The sequence below is a fragment of the Ursus arctos genome, unplaced genomic scaffold (assembly GCF_023065955.2).
Source record: "Ursus arctos isolate Adak ecotype North America unplaced genomic scaffold, UrsArc2.0 scaffold_4, whole genome shotgun sequence".
Classification (NCBI taxonomy): Eukaryota; Metazoa; Chordata; class Mammalia; order Carnivora; family Ursidae; genus Ursus; species Ursus arctos.
The window spans coordinates 24,472,463-24,495,808 of NW_026623056.1; the positions used below are offsets into that span (position 1 = coordinate 24,472,463).

The 23,346-nt window shown below is 36.9% G+C and overlaps 1 protein-coding gene across 4 annotated transcripts in view; it reads left to right on the plus strand.

Annotated features, from left to right (window-relative positions):
- Positions 1-23,346, plus strand: part of OPA1 (OPA1 mitochondrial dynamin like GTPase) — an 83,501-nt gene that overhangs the window by 48,217 nt on the left and 11,938 nt on the right. For all 4 annotated transcript variants that reach the window (XM_026496413.4, XM_026496418.4, XM_026496407.4 and 1 more), the window contains 7 exons: positions 1,877-2,029; positions 3,375-3,483; positions 3,951-4,030; positions 7,599-7,739; positions 9,521-9,637; positions 11,362-11,455; positions 12,161-12,271. In XM_026496413.4, coding sequence (XP_026352198.2) covers positions 1,877-2,029; positions 3,375-3,483; positions 3,951-4,030; positions 7,599-7,739; positions 9,521-9,637; positions 11,362-11,455; positions 12,161-12,271 — 805 coding nt within the window. The remainder of the gene's footprint in view (positions 1-1,876; positions 2,030-3,374; positions 3,484-3,950; positions 4,031-7,598; positions 7,740-9,520; positions 9,638-11,361; positions 11,456-12,160; positions 12,272-23,346) is intronic.

The following is a 23,346-nucleotide window of genomic DNA, read 5'->3' on the forward strand; positions in this document are numbered from 1 at the left end:
GTCTCTCCTTTGGGTCATTATGCTCCATTTATTCTTTACTCCTCATCTCTGTATTGGGATTAATCTTAATGCTACTACCAGTGACTACCTACCATTATAAAAATTTACTAATTGGTATAGTGCTGGTCTGAGGGTATTGGTTCTGTTCCAAAGATAGCATGTAACAAAACCAACGAAATTTGCTTGAATGTGAAATGCTTTTAACTTTTTCTGTGGTTAAGGGTTCCATAAGGAAAATGTTTAATGGATGAAACATTTCGTTTATTGATTTTCTGCAGAGCTCAATTATACTTAAATAATCATTTCCTTAGTTAGGATCCTGCCAGAAGGTTAGACTAGGAATTATAGGGAAGTACCTTGAAGAATGCTTTTCTGTTACACGTGGTCTCTACCACTTAGTAGCTGTGTGATCCTTGGACTAGGTGCTTAAGCTCCCTGTTTATTTGTACGTTAGGGATGATAATGTTGCCTACCTCACAGATTGTTATAAGGAGTAAATGAATATGTATGTATGTAGTATGTAGACGTGCCTGGCTCACAGTAACTGCACAGTGCCTGCTGTTACTGTGATGGTCGTCATCTAAGTTGATCTGCCGTGCGCATTGCCTAAAGAATGATTATTCTCGCAAAGACTCAGCGTGTCCTGTGCTTCCGTGTGAGGTTGCTCGCAAAATGGGGATCAGTGTTAAAGATAATTTTATTTTTCATTACTTTGAAAATGTCAACTGTTTAATTACTTGGGTGTATTTCCCCGCTCTCCCATCCTGTTCCACTCCTGGCTTCCTCACCTCTTTTCTCAGCTGGTTCAAGCTTCTCTTTAGAAGAACTGAGAGCTGTTCTACCAAAGCTGCGTATAGCTGACCCCTGTCCGTTCTCGACACATTTACCCCTAAAATAACTAGAGAACTGCTGCCACCACTCCACTAGCTCTTCTCACACCTGGCCCTGACATCCGGGCCCTGTCCCGTGGTAGGATGTGGTCACATCCTAAGGCTCAGCAGAGAAGTGATCATTCTGTCTCCTGCTGCTTTCTCCCTTCATGCTTGGGGGTGGCAGAAAGATGTGGATCTGCTAAAGGGTCAGGAAACCTAGATTCTCATACCTCACTGGGTATTCTTGGACAGTCGCGTTGTTTATGCCGTGATTTCTTAATGTTTAAAATGAGGAGGGCTAAATAAAAAATACAGCATTAACTAGCTCACTTAGTCACAAGAAGATCTAGTTCTTAGTTACTTTTGACACTATGCTCTTCCTTTCACTGGCCAGGTGGTTCCAAGTTAGCTATAATATAGGTTGACTATTACTTACATTGAATATAAGTAATACTCAGTTTAATTGAAGATGTTGATGCGTTGCTTCATATATTTGCATAAAGGCAAAGATGTGAAGAAGACTAAACCATTATGACATTTTAAACTTTCTACAGCAGGCAAACTCAAGTGTTGTACAGAATGAAACAAATGAACTAACCGCGGTGGCTGATTGGAGTGCAGACCTGTCTCAAGGGGGCGGCCCCTGTTCAACTCCAGTTAGTTATGTAGGAATGCGGGTACAGTGGTGCCAGATAGTTCAAGAGAGGCTGGAAGCATTTTATATGAAGTCTGTTTTTAGTGTTGGCTACTGATTTTTTAAAATTTAAAACACCGTATGTCTAGCAAAACATGTCAGGACTCCAGATCTATCCCACCAGCTACCAGTGTGAGATCTCTAGGCCAGAGTTTATATTTGCTGCCTTAAAAAAAGAAGAAACCATTGTAGTTTCATATGTATTTTGTGATAAGTTGACTTTTACATCTATTTGTCTTAAATTCACGTGTTTGTCATGTTACATATTAAACTACGTAGTAAAATACAGCTTTTTTCCTTTTAAATCTAGGTTGCTTGGGAGACCCTACAAGAAGAATTTTCCCGCTTCATGACAGAACCAAAAGGGAAAGAGCATGATGACATATTTGATAAACTTAAAGAGGCTGTTAAAGAAGAAAGTATTAAACGCCACAAGTGGAATGATTTTGCGGAGGACAGCTTGGTACGTCATTTATGTATTACGGTGTCAGCCTCACAGTTTTATATAATTTCTCAAATTGATACCCTTTTTATAAGAAGTTACTTTTATACGACCATTTCAATAAGGTTCTGAATTTCAAATAATGAGGGAAAGAAGTAGTTTAACTCTCTGTAATCAGCCCTTTAACAGTTCTCTGCTTTTTCTTTCATGGCTGTCGTTTCAGAGAAAAGTCAAACTTCGTAGTAAACAGGCTTCTATAAACTGCCACAGATTGTTGTCCACTAGCCATTACATGGGCCTGAACCACAGATGGCTCAGATAGCTGCTTCTCATTTTACCCTTGGTGGTAGTGAAAGGAATTAGATGCATTGCTTTTCAGTGGATTTGAGTCATAAAATATTAGACTCCTAAAACAATGCTAACTACCACATGTTGAATGCTTGAAAGGTGCCAGAAACTCTACAATGTATTTTGTAAGCACTATTTTATTTAGTTCTTAAGCAGTCGTCTTATTGTCCTTGGCAAAGCTCAGACTCAAGCCCTGCTCTAATTACAAAGCCTGGCTCTTGACCTTCACAAAATCCTCCACCTCCAACAGATCTTTTGTTATGTAGAACACGTGCATCACCATAAACCTTTTAAGCACCTGCTCTGCTCGGACAGCTAGGAGGAGGCCCCGCTGAAAGAGAAGATGGAACGGTTTTCTAGGAAAATGCATATCTCACTGGGGGCTGGTTGTAATTACAATTTATTTTTAAACAAGTGTTTGTCTTCATATTTAAAAACTATATTCATTCTTGTTAAATGCCTTAGGATTAGCTTTCTGCAAGAAGTGTCCTTTTTCATTCATTCATTCAAGGCTTATAAAATTTAGAAATTGGTGTTCTTATAATAAATACCTCACATTTGCTTATGGTTGTCCAGACTTTTTAAGCTTCTCTCTTTTATACTTTTCATTGATGTTAACAGTGAGACAGTGGTTGTTTTTCTCCTCTTTTTTGAAAATGCGGACACACAGATCATATGGCAAAAAGAAGAGGTAGCGGTGATCTGAATCATTAACTCCTGAGAACTAGGGTTCTAGGTGCAGGTTTTATGTAGTTATATGTATAATATGCCTCTGTCTATCTTATACGTAGCTCATTTAATTTGGTATAGGAAAAAATCTTCACTTTTCATTCTTTTGGAAGAAAGCTGACAGATAGGCAGGTAATAGGACCTCCTGCATTTGCATGGAAGCAACATACTTTTATGTTTTAGGTACATCTATTATATTGTGTATTTGATAAGCTGTCTATTTGAATAAAATTGCTATGATGATAAGGCATAAATCAAATTAGCTGTTTTTCTTTACTTGTTGCTTCAGAGGGTTATTCAGCACAATGCTTTAGAAGACCGTTCCATATCTGATAAACAGCAGTGGGATGCAGCTATTTATTTTATGGAAGAAACTCTTCAAGCTCGTCTCAAGGATAGTAAGTAGGGACACAGGTTATTGAGTTTTGAGTATTCCCAGTGGTGAAGGAATTATCCAACTTGATGAACATTGGTTTAAAACAAAAAAAGTTTTAAAAAATAAATGAAACCAGCATTTTATAGTCTTTGTCATTAATATTATAGTTAAATATTTTTTGTGAGATTTTTCAGTCAAGTGCTTAGTACAAACCAGACACGTTTATATGTGCTCATATTCTAAAAAACTGTAATTGAAGACTGTTTTAGTGTTTGTCTCTATACTTACAGGAACTTTACAAATTAAATTATTTCTTATATATGTACCGCATCAATCCTGTAATCTTTTTATTTCAGCTGACTTTATATTGATACAGCAGTTTGAAATAGTTAAGTAAGCAAGACTGTTTATTATTAGTTATAATTTATGTACTTGGTAAGTGATAAAATTCTTGATGAATTAAAAAAAAATTTGTTTTAATTTTTCTAGCTGAAAATGCAATTGAAAACATGATAGGTCCAGATTGGAAAAAGAGGTGGTTATACTGGAAGAACCGGACCCAAGAACAGGTAAAAAACAAACCTCTGTGTTGTGATACAATTTCATTTATTTTATCAGGCATTAAAATACAGGTTTTGCGTGCCTCCAGACCAAGCTTAATAATTTCAAATGTTTTGTATCAGCCTTTCTAAACTATAATGAATCTTTAGATAAAATAGAAAACTACAAAAGAAAGTTGGGTTTGTTTTGTTTTGTTTTATTTTAAGTGAAGTAGCTGTGTTATTAAGAGGAAGGGGAGATGAACCATGCCCCTCTTGTGGTAGATTACTTTATTTCAATTCCCTCTTTGAGGTAAAGCGAAAATTAAAGTTATGAACAGAAATAAAAAATGACAAGGATTTCGGAGGATGTAGAGTGGATGTGATTAGAATAAAAGCTATAGTGACTTTTGCCTCATCTGTTGTTACCTCTGGATTTTTCTGTTAGCTTGCTGCTGTGTTCCCAAAATAGGTATAAAAATTCAGATAGGAAGTAGAACTGTAGAATTTATTCATTCAGTAAATGTTTAATGAGCACTTCAGAAGAACAAAATGGTAAAGGCAAGTGTAAATAACTTGACAAATGAATAGAGGGAAGATGTACAGATCATTCAAGTCCCCATCCCGTACCATCTTTTTATTCCTTATTGTTACAGCTTCTCTTCCTAGCTAGCATTCAGTTTTACACCACATCTCATGCTTACGTTCATTCCTTAAACAAAAGAGAGAAAACAGAATATAGGACCAAAATACATAAGTGAAGGAAGTAATGAATAAGAAAAAGAGGTGGAATCCAATCCCCTTTCTTTCCTTCAGTCTTTGAATGCATGTAATTAAAGGAGACCGAGGTACAGAAATATCAAGAGAAAAAATTTTAAAAATGGAAAATTACCAAATGCCATGTCATTCCTGTTTTTTTATTTTTTTGTTTCCATCTTAAATACAGAAATAAGTTATATAATCAACACTATATATGTATATATATATATATATTTGTGTGTGTGTGTATATATATATATATTATATATATACAGATTAGTTTCATGCTTTTTTTTTTCATAAGCTGTCTATCAGATGTGAGTTCCAGTTTGTCTTAAAAAAAAGTAAAGGGTCAGTCTTCCTCTTCTCTTTTTTCTGATAGGATTCTTGTGGAAAAATGAGTCATTAAGAGACTGGAGAGAAGCCGAGGAAGTGGACAGAGTTAGTGGTTGGATCATGCGTGTTTTCAGGGAGCATCAGTTATCTCTCTCGACACATGGGCTGAGAGGACGAAGTCTGTCAGAAAAGAATTTCTAGGAGATCCATCAGAGGTTTCTGATCTTAAGACTAGAAGAAGAATTGATTGAAAAGAACTGACGCGAGGCAGATAAACTTGGAACAAAAATGGTGTCTGACCATCATGGCTTAAGGGAAATTAGGCCTAAAGTCTCCAGAGTAATCAATGATGGCAACTTGCCTCAGCAACTAGTGGCAAATGTGCTTTGGTTAAACACTCTCAGAAATAATTCGTAGTTGTAAGTGATTTTCTCAGGAATTTGAACCCATACAGGATCCCTGCAAGAGAAGTAGAGGAATTAGTTTGAAGATTAATGCAGGGATCTGTGGCCTAGGAGAGGAATATGGAAACCCTTCAAGCCTTCTCAGGGCTTCAGGGCAGCATGTATAAGACCCAGACTGACTCTAGAACAGAGGCCATAATTGGGGGTGTAGGGGGAGGGACATCAGGACTGCCTGGGGAGGTGTTTGTATGTGTTATGTTTCATTTGCTGTTTCAAAAGAAAGCCCCTCCTGTCAGACTCACTGAATCAAGTTCTCATTCTCTAACCTTTTTATCCTTCCTGTTCCCTGTGGAAAACCACTGTTCTAGACCTAATTCCCAGAGGTTACTGTGAGAAACAGATTCTAGAAGAGGTTGAGACTGTCCCCGTCTCACGCTGCAAGTTTAGGTTGCTGTGTAACAATTCCTTCTGTCTTTTTGAATAACTGATTTAGCAGGAAAAGAAATTGAAAATTGTCCTGTGTTAAAGATAAGAAGTCTATGCTCTGTAAACTATTCTGTACTTTTTTTTACATTTTACTTAGTTTTCTAGGGAAAAATCCATCCCTTTGAAACATTCTCACCGTGTCTGAGCTGAACTGTGGAGATCTTGTTCAGGATGGATGGGAGAGTAGTGTCCTCCTGAAGACCCAGTGTGGTCAGGGGTATAGGTGGACAGACAGAAGTGAAAACAAGACAAGAGTTGGGGAATATCATCTAACTTAGAGATTTCCTTCTTACTTCAGACCAAGGGCAGATGTTTAAGAAAACTGTAAAATTTCTCTTCATTAAGTAATAGCTCTTCTAAAGTGTCATACTTTCAGAGAATATTAATTAGTAGTTTCATTTATAAGCCAGTTATTTACATTTACATTGTATTCTTCTGTAAGTACTCAAAAATACTGTAGCTTGCTACATTTTGGGGCAGAGTGTTGTGGTAGTAGCTTGTTCAGAGTAATTAGTGAATTTGAAGCTAGTTTCTTTTACCATGGAATTTTGAAAGGATTGAAAAAAGAAAAGATAAACGTAATTTGACACTGTATAAGAGTCTTATTTTCAATTTTATCACTAGTATGTATATGTTTTCTTCTTTGGGTCATCAGACTGCAAACAATTAGGAGAAAAGAGATTGGAAGTACATTTAAGAATGATAGGCACCTTGGGGGGCACCTGGCTGGCTCAGTTGGTGGAGGGTGCTACCCTCGATCTCAGGGTTATAAGCTCAAGCCCCCTATTGGGTGTAGAGATTACTTAAAAAAATCTTAGGGGTACCTGGGTAGCTCAGTCAGTTAAGCGTCTGCCTATCAGGTCAGGTCATGATCCCAGGGTCCTGGGTTGGAGCCCCACTTTGCGCTCCCTGCTCAGCATGGAGTCTGCTTCTCCCTCTCTCTGCCCCTTCCCCTGCTTGTGCTCTCTCTGTCTCCTGCTTTCTGTCTCGTCCTTGCTTGCTCTCTCAAATAAATAAATAAAAATCTTTAAAATAAATAAATAAAAAATAAAATCTTAAAAAGGGAGGATGATAGGCACCTTGGAAAAGCAGTCTAAAGCACAATTTTTAATGAAAAGACTTTTTTTTTTTAAATCCCAACTCTGAATTTCATATTTAATTTATCAGAAAAGAAACATGTCAGCAGGTGCAAGTCCTTATAGTCATCCAGTTCTTAGATACGAATCATTTATAGAACATTATCTGTTCCCATGTATTCAGGGTCCTTTTTCCTAGACTGATACCCTACCCTAAGGTCAAGAAGCTATATAGTAAGGTACCTGGTACTATGATGATAAAACACTTCAGCAAAAGTAAAATACATAACAAGGCTAATTTGTTTGTCTTTTGTTTTGTTTATTTGTTTGTTTGGGGTTTTTTTCCCTTGCCTAAGTCCAGCTTATTCTGCCTTTGTAAGTCGGTTGTCCTGTATTCATAAGCCAAGATACTATGTTCTTTCTTGTTTCTTATGTGGAGCTCGGGTACCCTATTGTGCAATAGCAATCTATTTATTAAAATTTTTCATAAGTGTCATGAACCGTCTAAAACACAGCTCTCTTTTAAACAATTTAAAGTTTGTCCACAACGAAACCAAGAACGAATTGGAGAAGATGTTGAAGTGTAATGAGGAGCACCCAGCCTATCTGGCGAGCGATGAGATAACCACAGTCCGAAAGAACCTCGAATCCCGAGGAGTAGAAGTGGACCCAAGCTTGGTAATACATATTGCTGATAAGCATGAACTTGCTTCCTTAATCTTTGTTTCTCGTGGTGAAATGTGACTACTTCTCACATGTTACTTGGATATTTAAGTGCTTGATTTGACTCTGGTCGTGTATACTTTTGCTGACAGTGAAAACAGTCATTTTGATTGTGCACGGAGTAGAGATTTATTTTCAGTATTCCTTTATTAAGTGTAATGCTTTAATTTCTAAGTGAGGAGATTGAGACTTAGAAAAGTGACGTACCTGGGCAAGTTCAGCAGGGAGCTCTGGCAGGAGGGGGTTCTTCAGCCACATCTCTGCACCCCACTACACTGCTTCAGATTGCAGATACACGTTCTGCTTCAATATGATTCATTTATCTGTGTGCTTTCTCGGTCAGTTGTACCTTAATCAGGTATGAGTAGGTTTAGAAAAAAGACGAATGTTAAGTTTTTATTAAATTGGATAGTGCCTTAGGGTTCTGTCTCATTTTCCTCTTTCATAATAAACATAAGAATAAAAATAATTACAGTTTAGACTATGTTTTACTTACCTTCATGATGCTTATTTGGAAAAATTTTTTAAAAATAACTTTCTGGGCCTGTGTGCCCCAGTCAGGGTGTGAGGGATCGAAATTTCATTATAATATTAGCTTAAATTAAGTGAAATCCAATTAGAAAAATAGTTCTAAGGGGGAAAATAATCATATAATAAATTTCAGAGCCACACATAAATTCTTTTTGAGATTATCTACTATTTATGTTTCTGCACCAGAGAAATGAGTATACTTAATATAAATTCCACCAGAGGTCAGAACAAGAAAAGAAAGCAGGTCAAACTCAAAGCAGTTCAAGCTGTTACATCTAGCATTATTTATAAATTGAAAATGAAATTAAAACTAATGATTACATGAAACTATTAGTTGAATATAAATTTAATTTATCCACATTTGTACTTTGCCCACATATTAGGATATGCCTTGGCTATATATCTTAATTACTTTTTCTGAGCAAGAAAATCTCAGGTTTTTTCCAAGAGACATTTTGTTCAGGGTACTTTATGAAGCTATGAAATAATTAGCAAAGTATTATAACAAGAATAGCAGGTGGGCTAGATGTCAGAGATGTGAATTCTAGCACAGTTTCATCCCATTTATTAGTAATAGTACCATTAGTAACTAATCTCTTTGAACTTCCACTTTCCTCATCTGTCATATAGTGTTGATGATATTTGTTATACCTACTTAACATTATTACTGTCATGCTCAGAAAAGATAATGGTGTGAAAGAACCTTGAACACTCTAACAAACTACATAGTAATGACATTAGGGGGGTCGTTTTGCTGTGGTAACAATGAAGTGTAGTAATCAAAAAGGAAATACTGTTGCATTGATGGACATGGTCTGAGACCAGCTTCCTAGGCCTAACTCTGTCCTTAGATTAAGCTCAACACCCCTTTTTCCTTGGGGCTCCTTACGTCTGACTAGGGCAGTGAATAATCTCAACCCTATCTACTCTACAGGATGCTTGTAGGAATATAATAACAATGCTTGTTTAAAAACATTGCACATTTGGAATTACATAAACTGGTAAGGGGTCAGAGTAGTGGTAAATCTAATCTTTGTCTTAAAAAATTTTTTTTAATGGATAAAAAAGATTGGTAGAATAATAACATTACCATTAGTTTTAACTATTTTTTTTACAAGTAAACTCTTTGGATGACTTTTCAGAATGTGGTCAGCCTACAGAGTGTATGGTAACTCTTTGTTTTTTGTGTTCTTTTTTCATTTTAGATTAAAGATACGTGGCACCAAGTGTATAGAAGACACTTCTTAAAAACAGCTCTAAACCATTGTAACCTTTGTCGAAGAGGCTTTTACTACTACCAAAGGCATTTTGTAGATTCTGAGGTAAGGTGTCCAAAAACAAGGGGAAATGCTTTTAGTGATCGTTGCTTAGATGCTTAAAAGCGAACTACAACTTTAGCATTAGTTTTAAATCCTTTGATCTGCTGGGGAAAGTATGTGTGATTTATGAAGAATAACCTAATTCCTGTCTTTTCTAAGGTATTACTAGTTTATATTTTACACACTATAAGATTTTATATGCAGATAATGGGCACTAACCCACTTTTTAATTTTTTTTTTAAGAATTAACTTTTGGGGGGCACCTGGGTGGCTCAGCTGGTTAAGCATCTGCCTTCAGCTCAGATCATGATGTCAGGGTTCTGTGATCGACCCCCACATCGGGCTCCCTGCTCAGCGGGGAGTCTGCCTCTCCCTCTGCCACTCCCCCTGCTTGTGCTCTCACTTTCTGATAAAAAAATCAATAAACAAAATCTTTAAAAAAAAAAATTAAGTTTTGTGGTTTTTTTAAGATTTTATTTATTTATTTGACAGCGAAAGAGGTAGTGAGAGACGGAATACGAGCAGGAGGAGTGGGAGAGGGAGAAGCAGGCTTCCCGCTGAGCAGGGAGCCTGATGCAGGGCTCCATCCCAGAACGCTGGCAACATGACCTGAGCCGAAGGCAGACCCTTAACGACTGAGCCACCCAGGCACCCAAGAATTAACTTTTTTATGTTAGAAAATGTACATTCTTGTTGTGGAAATGCAATAAACAAATGTAAAAAAATGCAAAAGGAAATAGTCACTTATTTAAAAATTCCTTAATATTCCATATAAGTCACTTATAATCCCCCGAACTAGAAGTAATTTTAGTTAACATTTTTATATATATCTGTTCAACTCTTTCTATATGTAGTTGTGTGTGCATGTGTATGACATAACAGTCCATTTGCATAGTGGAAATCATACTGCAAAAACAATTTTTATGGTGCTTTTTCTTATAGTGTAATTCTTTATTTATATCATTAAAATCTCTAAATAATTATTTAAAAGAACTGTATCAAGTTGTACGTTGTTTAATGCCACGTTTCACAGAGTAACCCCTAGGTGGCAGCAGACCGATGTATTTTGAGCATTTTTTTACAAGCAGAATGCTTTTTAAAATATCCTTCTGAAAGAGCTCTCTATTAATCAGTGGTCTTATTTGAGACCCCTAAAGTAAGAGGTTTTGAGTTTTCTACAGCTTAAAATAAATTTGTATTTAAATATACCTATGTTAAAAGTGGCAAGATTTTTGCATAATTGTTGAGAAGACCTCTCTACAGAATAAGCTTCTTTTAAAACATATCATTAATTTATATTTATATACAGCTGCATTTCAAAACTGGCTTGAGTGCACAGTCAAAGAAAAGAGGTTAACCTAAGGGTATATTTAAGCTAACATGGTTATTAGCTGAAACTAAAAATTAAGGGTATATGCTATGAATTTCTGCTTCTATATAATGTCATGAAATTCTGTACTTTCCAAATTTATTTGCTTTGTCATTGGAATCAAAACAAACCTCAGGGGGTGGGGGCAGATTGAAGCCAAATTACGCAGATGTTCATGGACCTGCGCGGAGAAGATTCAGTGGCTTGTGTCTACAATAGGAAAATATGTATTAGGCAAATATAAGGTTTTTTATTGAAGTTTGGGGTATACGTACTAACTTCAGTAATCGTATGTGTTTATGATCATGGTTTTCATTTTTAAATTTGCATCTGGTAATCTTAATTACCTAAATTTCAGTTGGAATGCAATGATGTCGTCCTGTTTTGGCGAATACAGCGCATGCTTGCTATCACTGCAAATACTTTAAGACAGCAACTTACAAACACTGAAGGTAAGCCACAGAGGGACCACTTTCTAATTCTAACATCAAAAAAATAGTAGTAACTCATTTTTAAGGGAAGGATATCAAAATTCTTCTTTAAAAATAGATTCATTAGGGGCACCTGAATGGCTCAGTCAGTTAAGCTTCTGACTGTTGGTTTCGGCTCAGGTCATGATCTCAAGGTCATAAAATTGAATCTGCTTGAGATTCTCTTTCTCCCTCTCTCTCTTCCTCTCCCCCTCCCCACCCCATAGGCACACTTTCTGTCTCTCAAATAAATTAAAAATACATTTAAAAATAAAAATAGATTTGTTAGAAAAATTGTAAACTGTAATCTTCCCTTAATATATTAATAAAAATAAATCATAATTGGAAAAGATGGGCGATAAAACATACGAGGAGTCTCCCTTCATTACATAAAAACTGTTAGAAAAGGACTCCTAAACATCACTTAAGTTTTTTGGGGAAATCCTCACTTCTTTAAAGCATTAGGACTTGCGAATAGACTTTTCTCTGAGAATATGTGTTAGATTCATGTTGGATAAAAGTACTGTATAACAGGTACAGATTCTCCCTATAACTTTGAGAAGTCTGAACTCAGTAGATCTAACATCATGAGAAAAATCGGAACCTACTCTCCAAATATTGCTAATTTATCATCCTCGTGCATTCATAAAAATGATGCTCCTCAAGTTTTTTGTTTACTTTGAACAGTTAGGCGATTAGAGAAAAATGTGAAAGAGGTATTGGAAGATTTTGCTGAAGATAGCGAGAAGAAGGTAAAACTGCTCACTGGCAAACGAGTTCAGCTGGCTGAAGACCTCAGTGAGTAGTTCTTCCTGCCCTCCACCTTACTGCCTTTTCTCCTCCATTTCCATTATCCATTCATCCATTTAATCGCAGACTATAGAAAATACATACAAGGAACTTTTTTTCGAGAACTATTTGAGATAAAGTTGCTGATCTGTAGCCCCATCACTTTCAAGTACTTTAATGTGCGTTTCTTAGAAACAAGGATTTTCTCCTAGCAACCATAATGCAACCATCAAAATCAGGATGTTGGCACTGATACATTACTGCATCTAATTTTCAGACCCCATTCAAGTGTCATGTGTCGTCCTAGTGTTGTCCTTCCATGTAACAAGATGTTCCACACTCACACTGTATTTTCCCTGATCCAGCTTCTTTTTTTTTGGAGAATGGTATTTAGAAATCAAGAGTGGGGAACTAGATACACTGATTGTTATTGGACTATCACTGTTCCCAGACCCTCTCAGGGAAAGAGCTGGGGAACAGATTTTGCATTCATTTGTGTGTGCGTGCGTGTGTGTGTGTGTGTGTGTGTGTGTGTGTGTGTGTGTCTGTGCGTGCATTCGTGCATGTATACATGTGTAGATACGTGTACACACATTTACGTTGTATTCCTAATTATAGGTATATGTCTGTATTGAAAATAATAAGTTGGCACTGATACTTTCCATTTCAGTTGAGTAATAGAGTTCATCCTACTTTTCTCCTTTTCCTGACAATGAGAAATCTGGCTCCAAGTCTCCTTAATATATTTACTTCCTTTGATCAGTCTTCCTGTATGTAACCAAACTTGTCACTGTCCCCTTCATTGCACAAGCATCCTTTTCACCCAGCTCAGGCTCTAACCACCCCACTCCAGGCCACACAACAGTGACTCGCCCTGTGTTGACACCCTTTACACTGAGCTCATGCTCTGGCATTGTGTACCAGGCATATCCCCCTTTATCCTTCCCACCTCTCCCCCTGCACCTCCTCACCTGCAGCCCGGCCGTGCTTTTGTGGAGGACATCCTCTTCATCCTACATGTGCTCCAATGGTGTGCACCAGACTGGACTGCCCTCCTACAGGGACACTGTTCTCACTACTGGGCCAAGCCACCAGCACCCGTGTGAACACCCTCTTCATTCAGGTTGGGCTTTACCAGCTACACTAGACCCACTAGGCTTTCCCTGCCGTCACCCCTCCCCCACCTCCAGCCTAGCTTGGCTTTACTGATCACCTTGTCATTTTGTTTGTGGGGGATATTTGGTTCTTTTCCTGAATGCTGGTCAGTTCCTAGCTTTAAGGTATTTGGATTGCATATTAAGATTTACTTAGATCCTTGAGAACCCAAGGAAATCCGTGAAAGAGTAGTAGTAAATAAAAATAAAAATACTGAGGCTGGTGCTTCCGTTTGAGCTTACCTTGGTACAAGTTGCCCCTCATTTAATTTCATGAAACAAAGTATTTTTCCTTTCAGTGTATACTTAACTGTAGTGTCCTAGAAGTTTTCTGATAACTAAGAGAAAGCAGATACTAAGTAGGAAGAAGTTCATCACATTTGAAAACCATTTCTAATCTGAACTTAGGTCACTACACTTCCTAAAACATGCAAGAGAAACCAGCGGTCTTCCTGTTTAACACCCCACGCCTCTGCGGCGCACGCCTCCACCACCGTCGCCTCCCTCTCTCTGTTACCTCAGCTCGTCATTTGTTCTCGTTTCTGTCCTTTCTTCCCTTAAATAATCTTTTTTTTTAAACGTATCTCATTTTAGCTTTTATTTCCATTTCCCTGTTGCTTTTCTTTTAATTTCTTTTACGTCACTTTATCAGAATAATTAAGTTTGTGCTAACTTGTAGATCTGTGTTTGAATGTGAACTGCCATTCACTAGCTGTGTTATCTTAGAGTATCTCTCAGAGCCTTAGCCTCCTGTTTGTAAAAATGACTCCAATAGTTATTATATTGCTTGGAGGGGCTTTGGGAGAATTACTTCAAAAACCACTTGCAAGTCCCTGCTTCACAGTTTTATGCTACGTTAGTGCTGTTACAAGAAGAGGTGTGTCGGTGTCACAAGGTGTACAACTATATTTCTTTTGTATCCCTCAGGAAATGGTTATCAGACAATAAAATACTTCACTGTATTTTACCAGCATATATAATTTTCAGTAATTAAAAATAAAGTGTCTTTTCTCATGTTTTGTAAGAGAGCCTTATATAGCCCCATTACTTTCTAGTCCCAATTTGATTACTTCAGGAAAGTGAATTGCTAACACAGATTTGTGCACTGTCATGCCAAGTCTTATGTTATCCTGCTGTTTTCCTGAGAAAGTACTCCTGTGACTCCCTTGAAATGATTCACTCTTTTTGTACATATAAAATTATAGTGTGTTAATGTACCAAATAACGTCCTTGGAAGCAAGTGTTTCACCAGTGACTCTGCTTCATCATTCACACTAAAGGAGATGAGCCATGACATTGTGTATTAGTTGGAAAAGACTCTTGCGAGTACCTTTTCCATACTGTTTATCATTAGTGTAACACCTGGGAATATGGTCATGGATCCTTTTAGCCAGAAAACTTTCAAAGTTTTAACGGTAACTACTGTATTACTTAGATCAAAGCTTTTAATACATAGCATGTTGAGTTAAAATATAGTGTGTTGATGGAATTTAGAAAAAGGGAAACAGTCAAAAGAGCTTTTACTACAATTTCAAAATAGTACAGGGGTAGAGTATTGTGGAGTTTGGAAAAGTTTAGTGCATCATATTTTTTGCCAGTTTTTATTAAACTTGCTTGATTTTAAATCCTTTCACCACTTAATTTGGAGTTCATCAACTGATTGTCCTGAGTTAGGAGTCAAAGAAATGAAACAAGAGCCTACCCCTTCTAGTCTCAAGAAGAGAAGTCATACGTAGGAAACAGGACTCTTTGGAGAGGTGGTGCATTCCATAGCTGGAACAAGAAAAGGTTATGATGAACCTGGAGCATCCTAAGATGACAAAGTAAGGAAGTATTTGAAGGATGATGGGGACATGTCAGCAAGGTGCAAAAGCCAGCTTGAAAGGCTCCACCTGGCCAAACTAGGACAATTGGGGTATCAAAATGAATAATGACAAGTACAAATTATAACCCGCCGAATAAAATAGGATTCCATAAATTGATTATTATATAAATGAATAAAATGGATTATATAAATGAACAAAATCAGTGATGAGGAATGGGATGTTTCTATAATCACACGAAGTATCTTCACACAAACTAATTAGAAAAGGAAAAAAGAGTAACTTTACAATGGAGAAGCTGGCAATAACCACCTTAATCAAGCTGTCAGAGTTTATTATCACCATTATGGTCAAATTAGAACTGTGCGCTGCCTTGTAGAATGCAGTGATAAAATGCCCAACATCACCTCTTGGATATTTTTACCAAAGGATGTGTACCTTAAAGCCAAGTGTGAAGATACATTAGACAAACCCAAATTGAGGCATAGTCTATAGAATAGCTGGCCTGTAGTCTTCAAATGTATCAAGATCATGAGAAATAAGAAAATAGTAGGGAAGTATTTTAGGTCAAAGGAGACTAAAGAACATGAAAACAAAATGTAATGTGTGATCCTGAACCTAATTTTGTTGCTCTATGGGACATTAATGGGACAGTTGGTAAAACTTGAATGGGATGTTTCATGGTAATAGTGATACATCACTGTTGATTTTTAAATTTTGATTGCAAAATTGGGATTATTTAGAAAGAGATCTGTATTTGTAGCTAGTACACAATACAATATTAGGGGTTTATGGGATGTAATGACAGTAAATTATTCAGGAAAAATATGTTCTTTGTAGTGTTCTTACAACTTTTCTCCATATCTAAAATAATTTTTACATAAAAAAGGGTAAAAATGGTTTAATTTTGTTTTTATAACTGGATTTGTTTATATAAATGGATCATGGTCACATGAAAATAATTTAAAGAAAATGAGAATTTTAAAAATATGATCTCAATATGTTGAAAGGCTCAGTTACCTCCTGGACATTTTTTTTTTTTTTTTTTTTGAAGTAGGCTCCACGTCCAATGTGGGGCTCGAACTCAAGATCTTGAGATCAAGAGTTGCGTCCCCTATACCGACTGAGCCAGCCAGGTACCCCACCTCCTGCATAGCTCATCTTTCCACCTTAATTCCTTATTTGCAGATTCTAGTTACACTTAGAACTATTTAGTGTTGAAAAATGCCCACTATGACCTTGATGAAATTCTTTTGACTTTGTAGCAAATTTTATTTCAAAGGATTTTTTACAGATATTTAAATACAATGTCAAGGTAGATAAAATCTATTTGGATTCCCAGTATAATTTATAATAATGTTTTCAATGTATTTATTGAAACTACATTTTTAAATGCTTTCTTTGAAGAGGGGAAGATTGATATCGTATATAGCCCAATTCAAAGTTTTTCCATAATGCATTGTTCTATGATTTATAAAATCTGTTTTATGATTGTCATCATATAAAACAAGTGATAATGCTAACATGTCACAGACATTTTGGAATTTGTTCTGTCCCACCCTGGAAATGGAGTATTTGGGCACTGGTAGCAATTGCTGTAATGTTGCTAAACTGAGTTTCAGCAAAACAGCATGGAATTCTTTTATTTGTTATATGAATGTTGTATCAATTGTTAACTTGGGTTATCGTGAGTTTTGAACCTTTATATCAGTTGCTTAGGATTTAGAGCTTAGGTTTCTTTCTAAATTCTTGTTCAGTAAAGCCCGAATTACATTTCATTGTCTGTGTATATAATCAAAGAATCGTTTATATCCAGGAACTAAAGGGGCATTACAAATCATTTAGATCTAAGATCTACAGTCTTTCCCTTCTTATTTTACAATACATTTCTTTTCATTTTTATATCAGAACTTGAAACTGTTTGCAAATATGAATTAATATTTGGATACTTTTCCTGTGCCAGATAGTAGTTTGTGTGCCTTATATGCATTCTCATTCTTCTTATTGTATAGATGAAGAAATGGAAGCCTAGAAACACTTGGGGTAGTAAGTGGTAAAGCCAAGATTTAAGTCCATGTCTTTTAACTACTGTGCCGAACTAATTTGAGAACAAAACTCAAGCTTTTGAAAAATATAATTACACAAAATATGGTCCTTTATATTTGGAAGCTTATAGTTAACAGTGTCTTTTACAGAGTGGGTTAGAAAAGCATACATAATAGTGATTTAATATTTAAACTTTCAAATGTATAAAAACTTTGGTAGAATTAGAACATCTGGATAAGGGAGCACTAAAGTGTAAACCAAGCCATTGACCAGATTGAAGAAGTTAATTTATGGCTTGTAAGCGTGTCTCAAATTATACTCTATCAAATTCCACCATAGTTAATTAAGTAGTATGTAAGTTGCCCAAAATTCAGACACAGCTTTCAGTGTAATGTGTTCATGCTTAAAGTCTTAAGATCCAGTTGTAACAGATAGAGAATCTTTACTTGAGCATAAAGACTGTTACTCTAAACTGAGAGGGGGGCTTTTGCACTGGGAGTGTTGAAATGTGTGATAATAGGCTTCAGTGTATTGCTTCCTCCTTCTTGTACTTTGTATGAATTGAAGATGTGCTTCAGTAAAAATTGAGTAACTTCATATTTCCATCTCATTTACTGGTGAAATGTGAAATAGTGATATAAACTCCTTGGGCTGCCATTGCACAGGCTTATTTTATTCTAATGATACAGTTTGATGTCCTTAATGTTAAGAGTAGTATAGCTTACAGAGCCTAGCAAATTAGAATTTTCCAATATCCGCAGCTTTTTTCTCCTGCAGTTAATTTGCTCTGCTGACTCCCTTCGCGAGGTGGCAACAGCTGGCCTTTCAGGGGAGCCTGGGGATTAGGGAGCAGGAGTCACAGCAGCGCACTCGCCTCTCGCCTCTGTTGACTGTTCTTTATTGTTTGATGCCTGGGCATCTCCCAGACAGCCAGCAGTTGTTTCTTAAAACTTAAAGTTTGTTTCTCTTGGGAGTATACAATGCTGGTGGGGCTTGTCTTTGTGTCTCTTCACTTTCCCAGTCTCCTCTTATAATCCATCCTGTGCTTTCTCTTGATAATTAGAAAGGAGCAGAGTTACCAGCTTTGTATCTTAGTGTGTGTGAGATTCAGTTTTGACTCTAAAAACGGAGATGGAAATTTTATTTTTCTCTGAGCTACCAGATACTAACAGAAATCATTTTTAGAATGAAAACGTTGTTCATTGTCAGTATACTAGTGTATTTTTGAAATTATGGTGATAAAAAGGGCATGACAACAGAATGAACCAGTACTGCCATTTTAAAAGCTAAAATTGGAAGAGAAATGCACCATTGCTGCTTAAATCTAAAAAGATCCCTTATTGGTACAGCATAGGGAATAGAGTCAGTGGTATTATAATAGCATTGTATGGTGACAGATGGTACCTGCATTTAGAACAACAAACTTGTCCAATCACTGTGTTGTACACCTGAAACTAATACAACATTGTGTGTCAACTATACTTCAATTAAAAATTTTTTTAAGATTTCTAATTAGATCTAAAACATAATTCTAAGGGTGCCTGGGTGGCTCAGTCAGTTAAGCAGCTGACTTGATTCAGCTCAGGTCATGATCTCACGATCTTGGGATCAAGCCCTGCATTGGGCTCTGCACTCAGCAGGGAGTCGGCTCAAGGAGGCTTCTCTCTCCCTCTTCCTCTGCCCCTCCCCGCATGTGTGTGTGCCCACTCTCTCTCTCTCTCTCTCTAAAATAAATAAATCTTAAGACCACTGACTTTAAATAAATAAATAAAGCATAATTATAATTTATAGGATAGTTACAAAATATATCTTCGTGCCATGGTAAAACTTGAGTAAAAGTAGTCAAAACTACTTGGATGGAACCCCCAGCCAGAATGATTTTGTTGCTCAGGATACTCTCAAATTTAATTTCCACATTCCTAAATTCCTTCCATACCTGCCATATCCTTGAAGGCCATTGTGGATGAAAATAGTGGCCATGAAGTAGTGTGACTGAAAATTATCCTAAAAAATGATTATTATACTCAGAATTTAGAACTTAAAATTACAGAAGAGGAAACTCATATTTAAAACTCTTTTTCAGGGGCGCCTGGGTGGCACAGCGGTTAGGCGTCTGCCTTCGGCTCAGGGCGTGATCCTGGCGTTCCGGGATCGAGCCCCACATCAGGCTCCTCCGCTATGAGCCTGCTTCTTCCTCTCCCACTCCCCCTGCTTGTGTTCCCTCTCTCGCTGGCTGTCTCTATCTCTGTCAAATAAATAAATAAAATCTTTTTTAAAAAAAAAAAAAGAACAACATAATTTGCTTTAAAAAATAAAAATAAAAAAAATAAAACTCTTTTTCAAGGGGTAGGGCTCTGGCATGCAAATTTTAACAAGTCTCCATAGGGGATTTTTGCTGGGCATCACCACTACCCACCCTCCTGCCCCCAAGTCCATACTGTAGAGAATTCTTCTTATTCATAGCAATAAAAATTGTCATTTTATTAATTGAGATAAAATTGACATCTGTCTTCTTTTAGCGGAGTCTTAGAAACCGTGTGACTGTTGAAAATTTGGTAAATTATTTGAACTCGATCTGTAGTAGCATATTCATTTTGTCTGTTGATGTAACCAAAGAAGATGAATTTTAAAGGATTTGAAAAAGGAACGGGTGGCATTGAATTGTAGAATTCTAGGTATGTAGGCGCAGAGAGGATATTTTTAAGGGACAATCACAGAGAATAGAGTAAGGTGCCCTGCAGAGAAAACATAAGTATAAGGACCGTAACCCCTGTAGTTTGACTTATATCTGACTACCCTTACTGCATTTCTTTGGCCAATAATTCTAAGACCTCGGTACTGTATTCTCATCTCTCCTGGAGTCTAGCACATTTCTAAGCAGTCTTTCCCCTTTGTCTGTTTTTCCATGTCTCTCACTGTGCCTTCTTCCAGACTATTACTGCTTGCTCAACCAGGATTTTTCCTCCTCCCTACTTATTTACCTTACTGAGGTACTGCCAGTGTTGTTTAATTGAGCAGAAGGCAGACTTCCCACTGTAGGCAACTGTAGATCAACTAAAATAACCAGTTTAAGAAAGAAAAAGGTTGGGGGGGGGGGGGCGCCTGCATGGTTCCGTCAGTTAAGCGCCTGCTTTTGGCTCAGGTTATGATCCCAGGGTCCTGGGATGCAGCCCCCCTCCCATCAGGCTCCCTGCTCAGCGGGGAGTCTGTTTCTCTCTCTGCCCCTCCCCCTGCTTGTGTACGTGCACTCTCTCTCAAATAAATAAATAAATCTTTAAAAAAAATTCATGTCTATTTTGATTGGTCTGTTCTGCTAAAGTGATTGGTTCTTTCATATCTTGTATGTTATATATTGTATGTGTTCGGTGACTATTTAATCATGACCTTTTAATACAGACTATTAGCCTCCTCCTCCCTCCTGGCTTAAAAAAGAGGAAGAAGGAAGCTAACTCTTATCCTAAGGAACCTTTCTAACACTGTCATGCCAGAAAGCTACCATATCATTGCTCTTTAGAACAGCTTGCATTTGCTGTGTTCACCCCTGTCTCCACCCACCCACTCCCTTGCTGACATCTTGTGATACAGCTTTCATTCCTAATGAAACCACTTCCTTCTAGGTCACCGGTGATTTCCTAATTGCCAATCCATCCAATTTACCAAAACACTTTAATAATTTTTTATGTTTGCTAGGCACTTTTAAGTTGATTGGAATCATTTTCACTCTCTAACATTCATGTACCTTTTGTGTACTTTTTGGAATGGTTATTAGTAGAAATTAGTGTGCTTTTAAAAATGCAAAGATTGAAATGCTTCTCTTGTTGTTACAGAATAAAATAACTTCTGTTTTGTGTTACTGGTGTTTGAGGTCATTAAGGCATCTGTTTAGGGTAAAAGCAGTTGAATTTTACATTTTGCCTTTGTGAAATATTATTTTTCATAGGTGAAATTGACAAAGAAACTAAGGAAGATAGTGAAGTATTATTTTTACCTTCAGTCTTCATAGGTAAAGTAGACTCTGCTTTGTGTTGTAGCGAGAGAGAGAGAGAGAGAGAGAGAGAGAGAGAGAGAGACAGCACAAAGAATAAAGTAATCCTCAGGGAGAGTCCTCTGTGTTAGAGAAGTAGTTATTTACACACAGAATTCCACATGAGGAGCCTGAGTGGTGTGCTTTCCAGGTTATTGGTGAGAAGATCCAGACTCAAAATGGGGCATTTAGAATAAAGCACATTTTTTTTTCATGGCCTAAGTCTATCTTCTAAAGGCAACATTGAGTATATTGATAAATTGGTACAAGATTAAAATGGAATTTACTTCTCTGTAATCTTACTATAGGCTACTGGTATTCAGTGTTTTTTTTAGCAAGTATATCCTTTTTGCCTTAAACTCACATTTTAACTTATTAAAAGTAATAATAAAGACAAGAAAGGTCTTTATCATTTTGAAGGTTTTATTTACATGTTGTGATTATGTATATATTGTTGTGTATAAAAAGGCCAGTGTGCATATTTTCAGCTAGACATGCAACTTTTTTCCCTAGCTAATAATGCTTACCACTTCCTTACTGAGAGTCTAGAATAAAGTAACGTCTTTAAAGTTGGGATCAAATTTTGATGTGTTTTGTTTTTTAGTTGTTTTATGTATTCTCTCCATTGCTAAAATGGAAAAAAGTGAAATCTAGTCATTGAAAACCAAATCTAATCATTAAAACTGTCTACTGGTCAGTGAAACACTATGTTAACAAAATAAAATGAAGCAAGATATGAGTAAATTTGTTTAGAAGGAACGGTCTTGGAGGATGAGTTGGTGCACACTGAACTGGTAACCTCTGGGAAGTAGGGCTCTCGGGGTAGTTGGAGAGGGGCGTTAAAGGCAAAAGAAATTCTGTTTACTATTTTATACGTTTCTAAACTTTCTTTTCCCAAATAAGGTTAATTCAAAATTACCTTAGAAATTTCATATTCTTAATTATTGTATTCATAGTAATGACAAAGCTAATTCATGATACAGTCAATCTTAAAGGTGACCAAATATTTTCCCAAATAATTTCTTGGTGATTGGGATGACAGCAGATATTTCATGGGACTAGATGGTAATTGCTCATCATGGGGTCTTCCTTGGTGGTTGGGGTTCATTTTGAATTCTTCTGATGTCCGGTAAATACCCACTGTGGATCTGTCATCTGTAAATGAATTGAAATCTTTCTTGAACTGGTGAAGTTTTCAAGTTCGCGCAACCTGTGCAAGATAATAGATTTTCCCTGCTTCATTGTTACCTACTACGAATGAAAATGGTCCATTTTAATTTGTCTTAGAACAGCTGTTTCATCTCTTCCTTAGTGTCATGCATCGTAGAAACGAGTTTGCTGTTTTTTATTCCCTTCAGTTAGATCTGTTTCCTGGGTGAAGGAATTCAAGTCTTTCCAACCTCGCCTGTGTAGTCTCCTTGAGGCACCACTTCATTCTCTGAATCATAGGTACAGACTACGTGTCTCCACCAAGTACACTACCAGGATTTCAGGTGTTTGTTTTAATCCCTCTCATTATCACAGAACTAGTACATATGGATGCATTGTGGAAAATTAGAAAACATTGGGCGCGTGGTGGCTCAGTCTGTTGAGCATCTGCCTTTTGACCCCACATCGCGTAGCATCATCAGGCTCCCTGCTCAGTGGGGATCTTGCTTCTCCCTCTCCCTCTGCCACTCCCCCTGCTTGTGCTTTCCTGCTTGCTCTCTCTCCCCCTCTCTCTGTCAAATAAATAAAATCTTTGAAAAGAAAATTAGAAAATACAGATAGCAAAGTTTTTAAAACAACTGCCACTACCCAGAGATAACCACTGTAACACTGTATTCTAACAAAAATTTTAATGTGGTCTTAGGGACATAATTTCTGCACATTTCTGGAACACATTTTTCATGAGATCTTAGCTCGGCCTTCTCTTACACTACCAATCTTCACTTCGTTGCCATTGCTCCTATTTCTGGTCTCTCATTTATCAGAGTAAGCTAAATTTCTCCTCTTTTTCTTCTAGTTACTTTAAATAGGTCAGGTATTCCAAAGGCT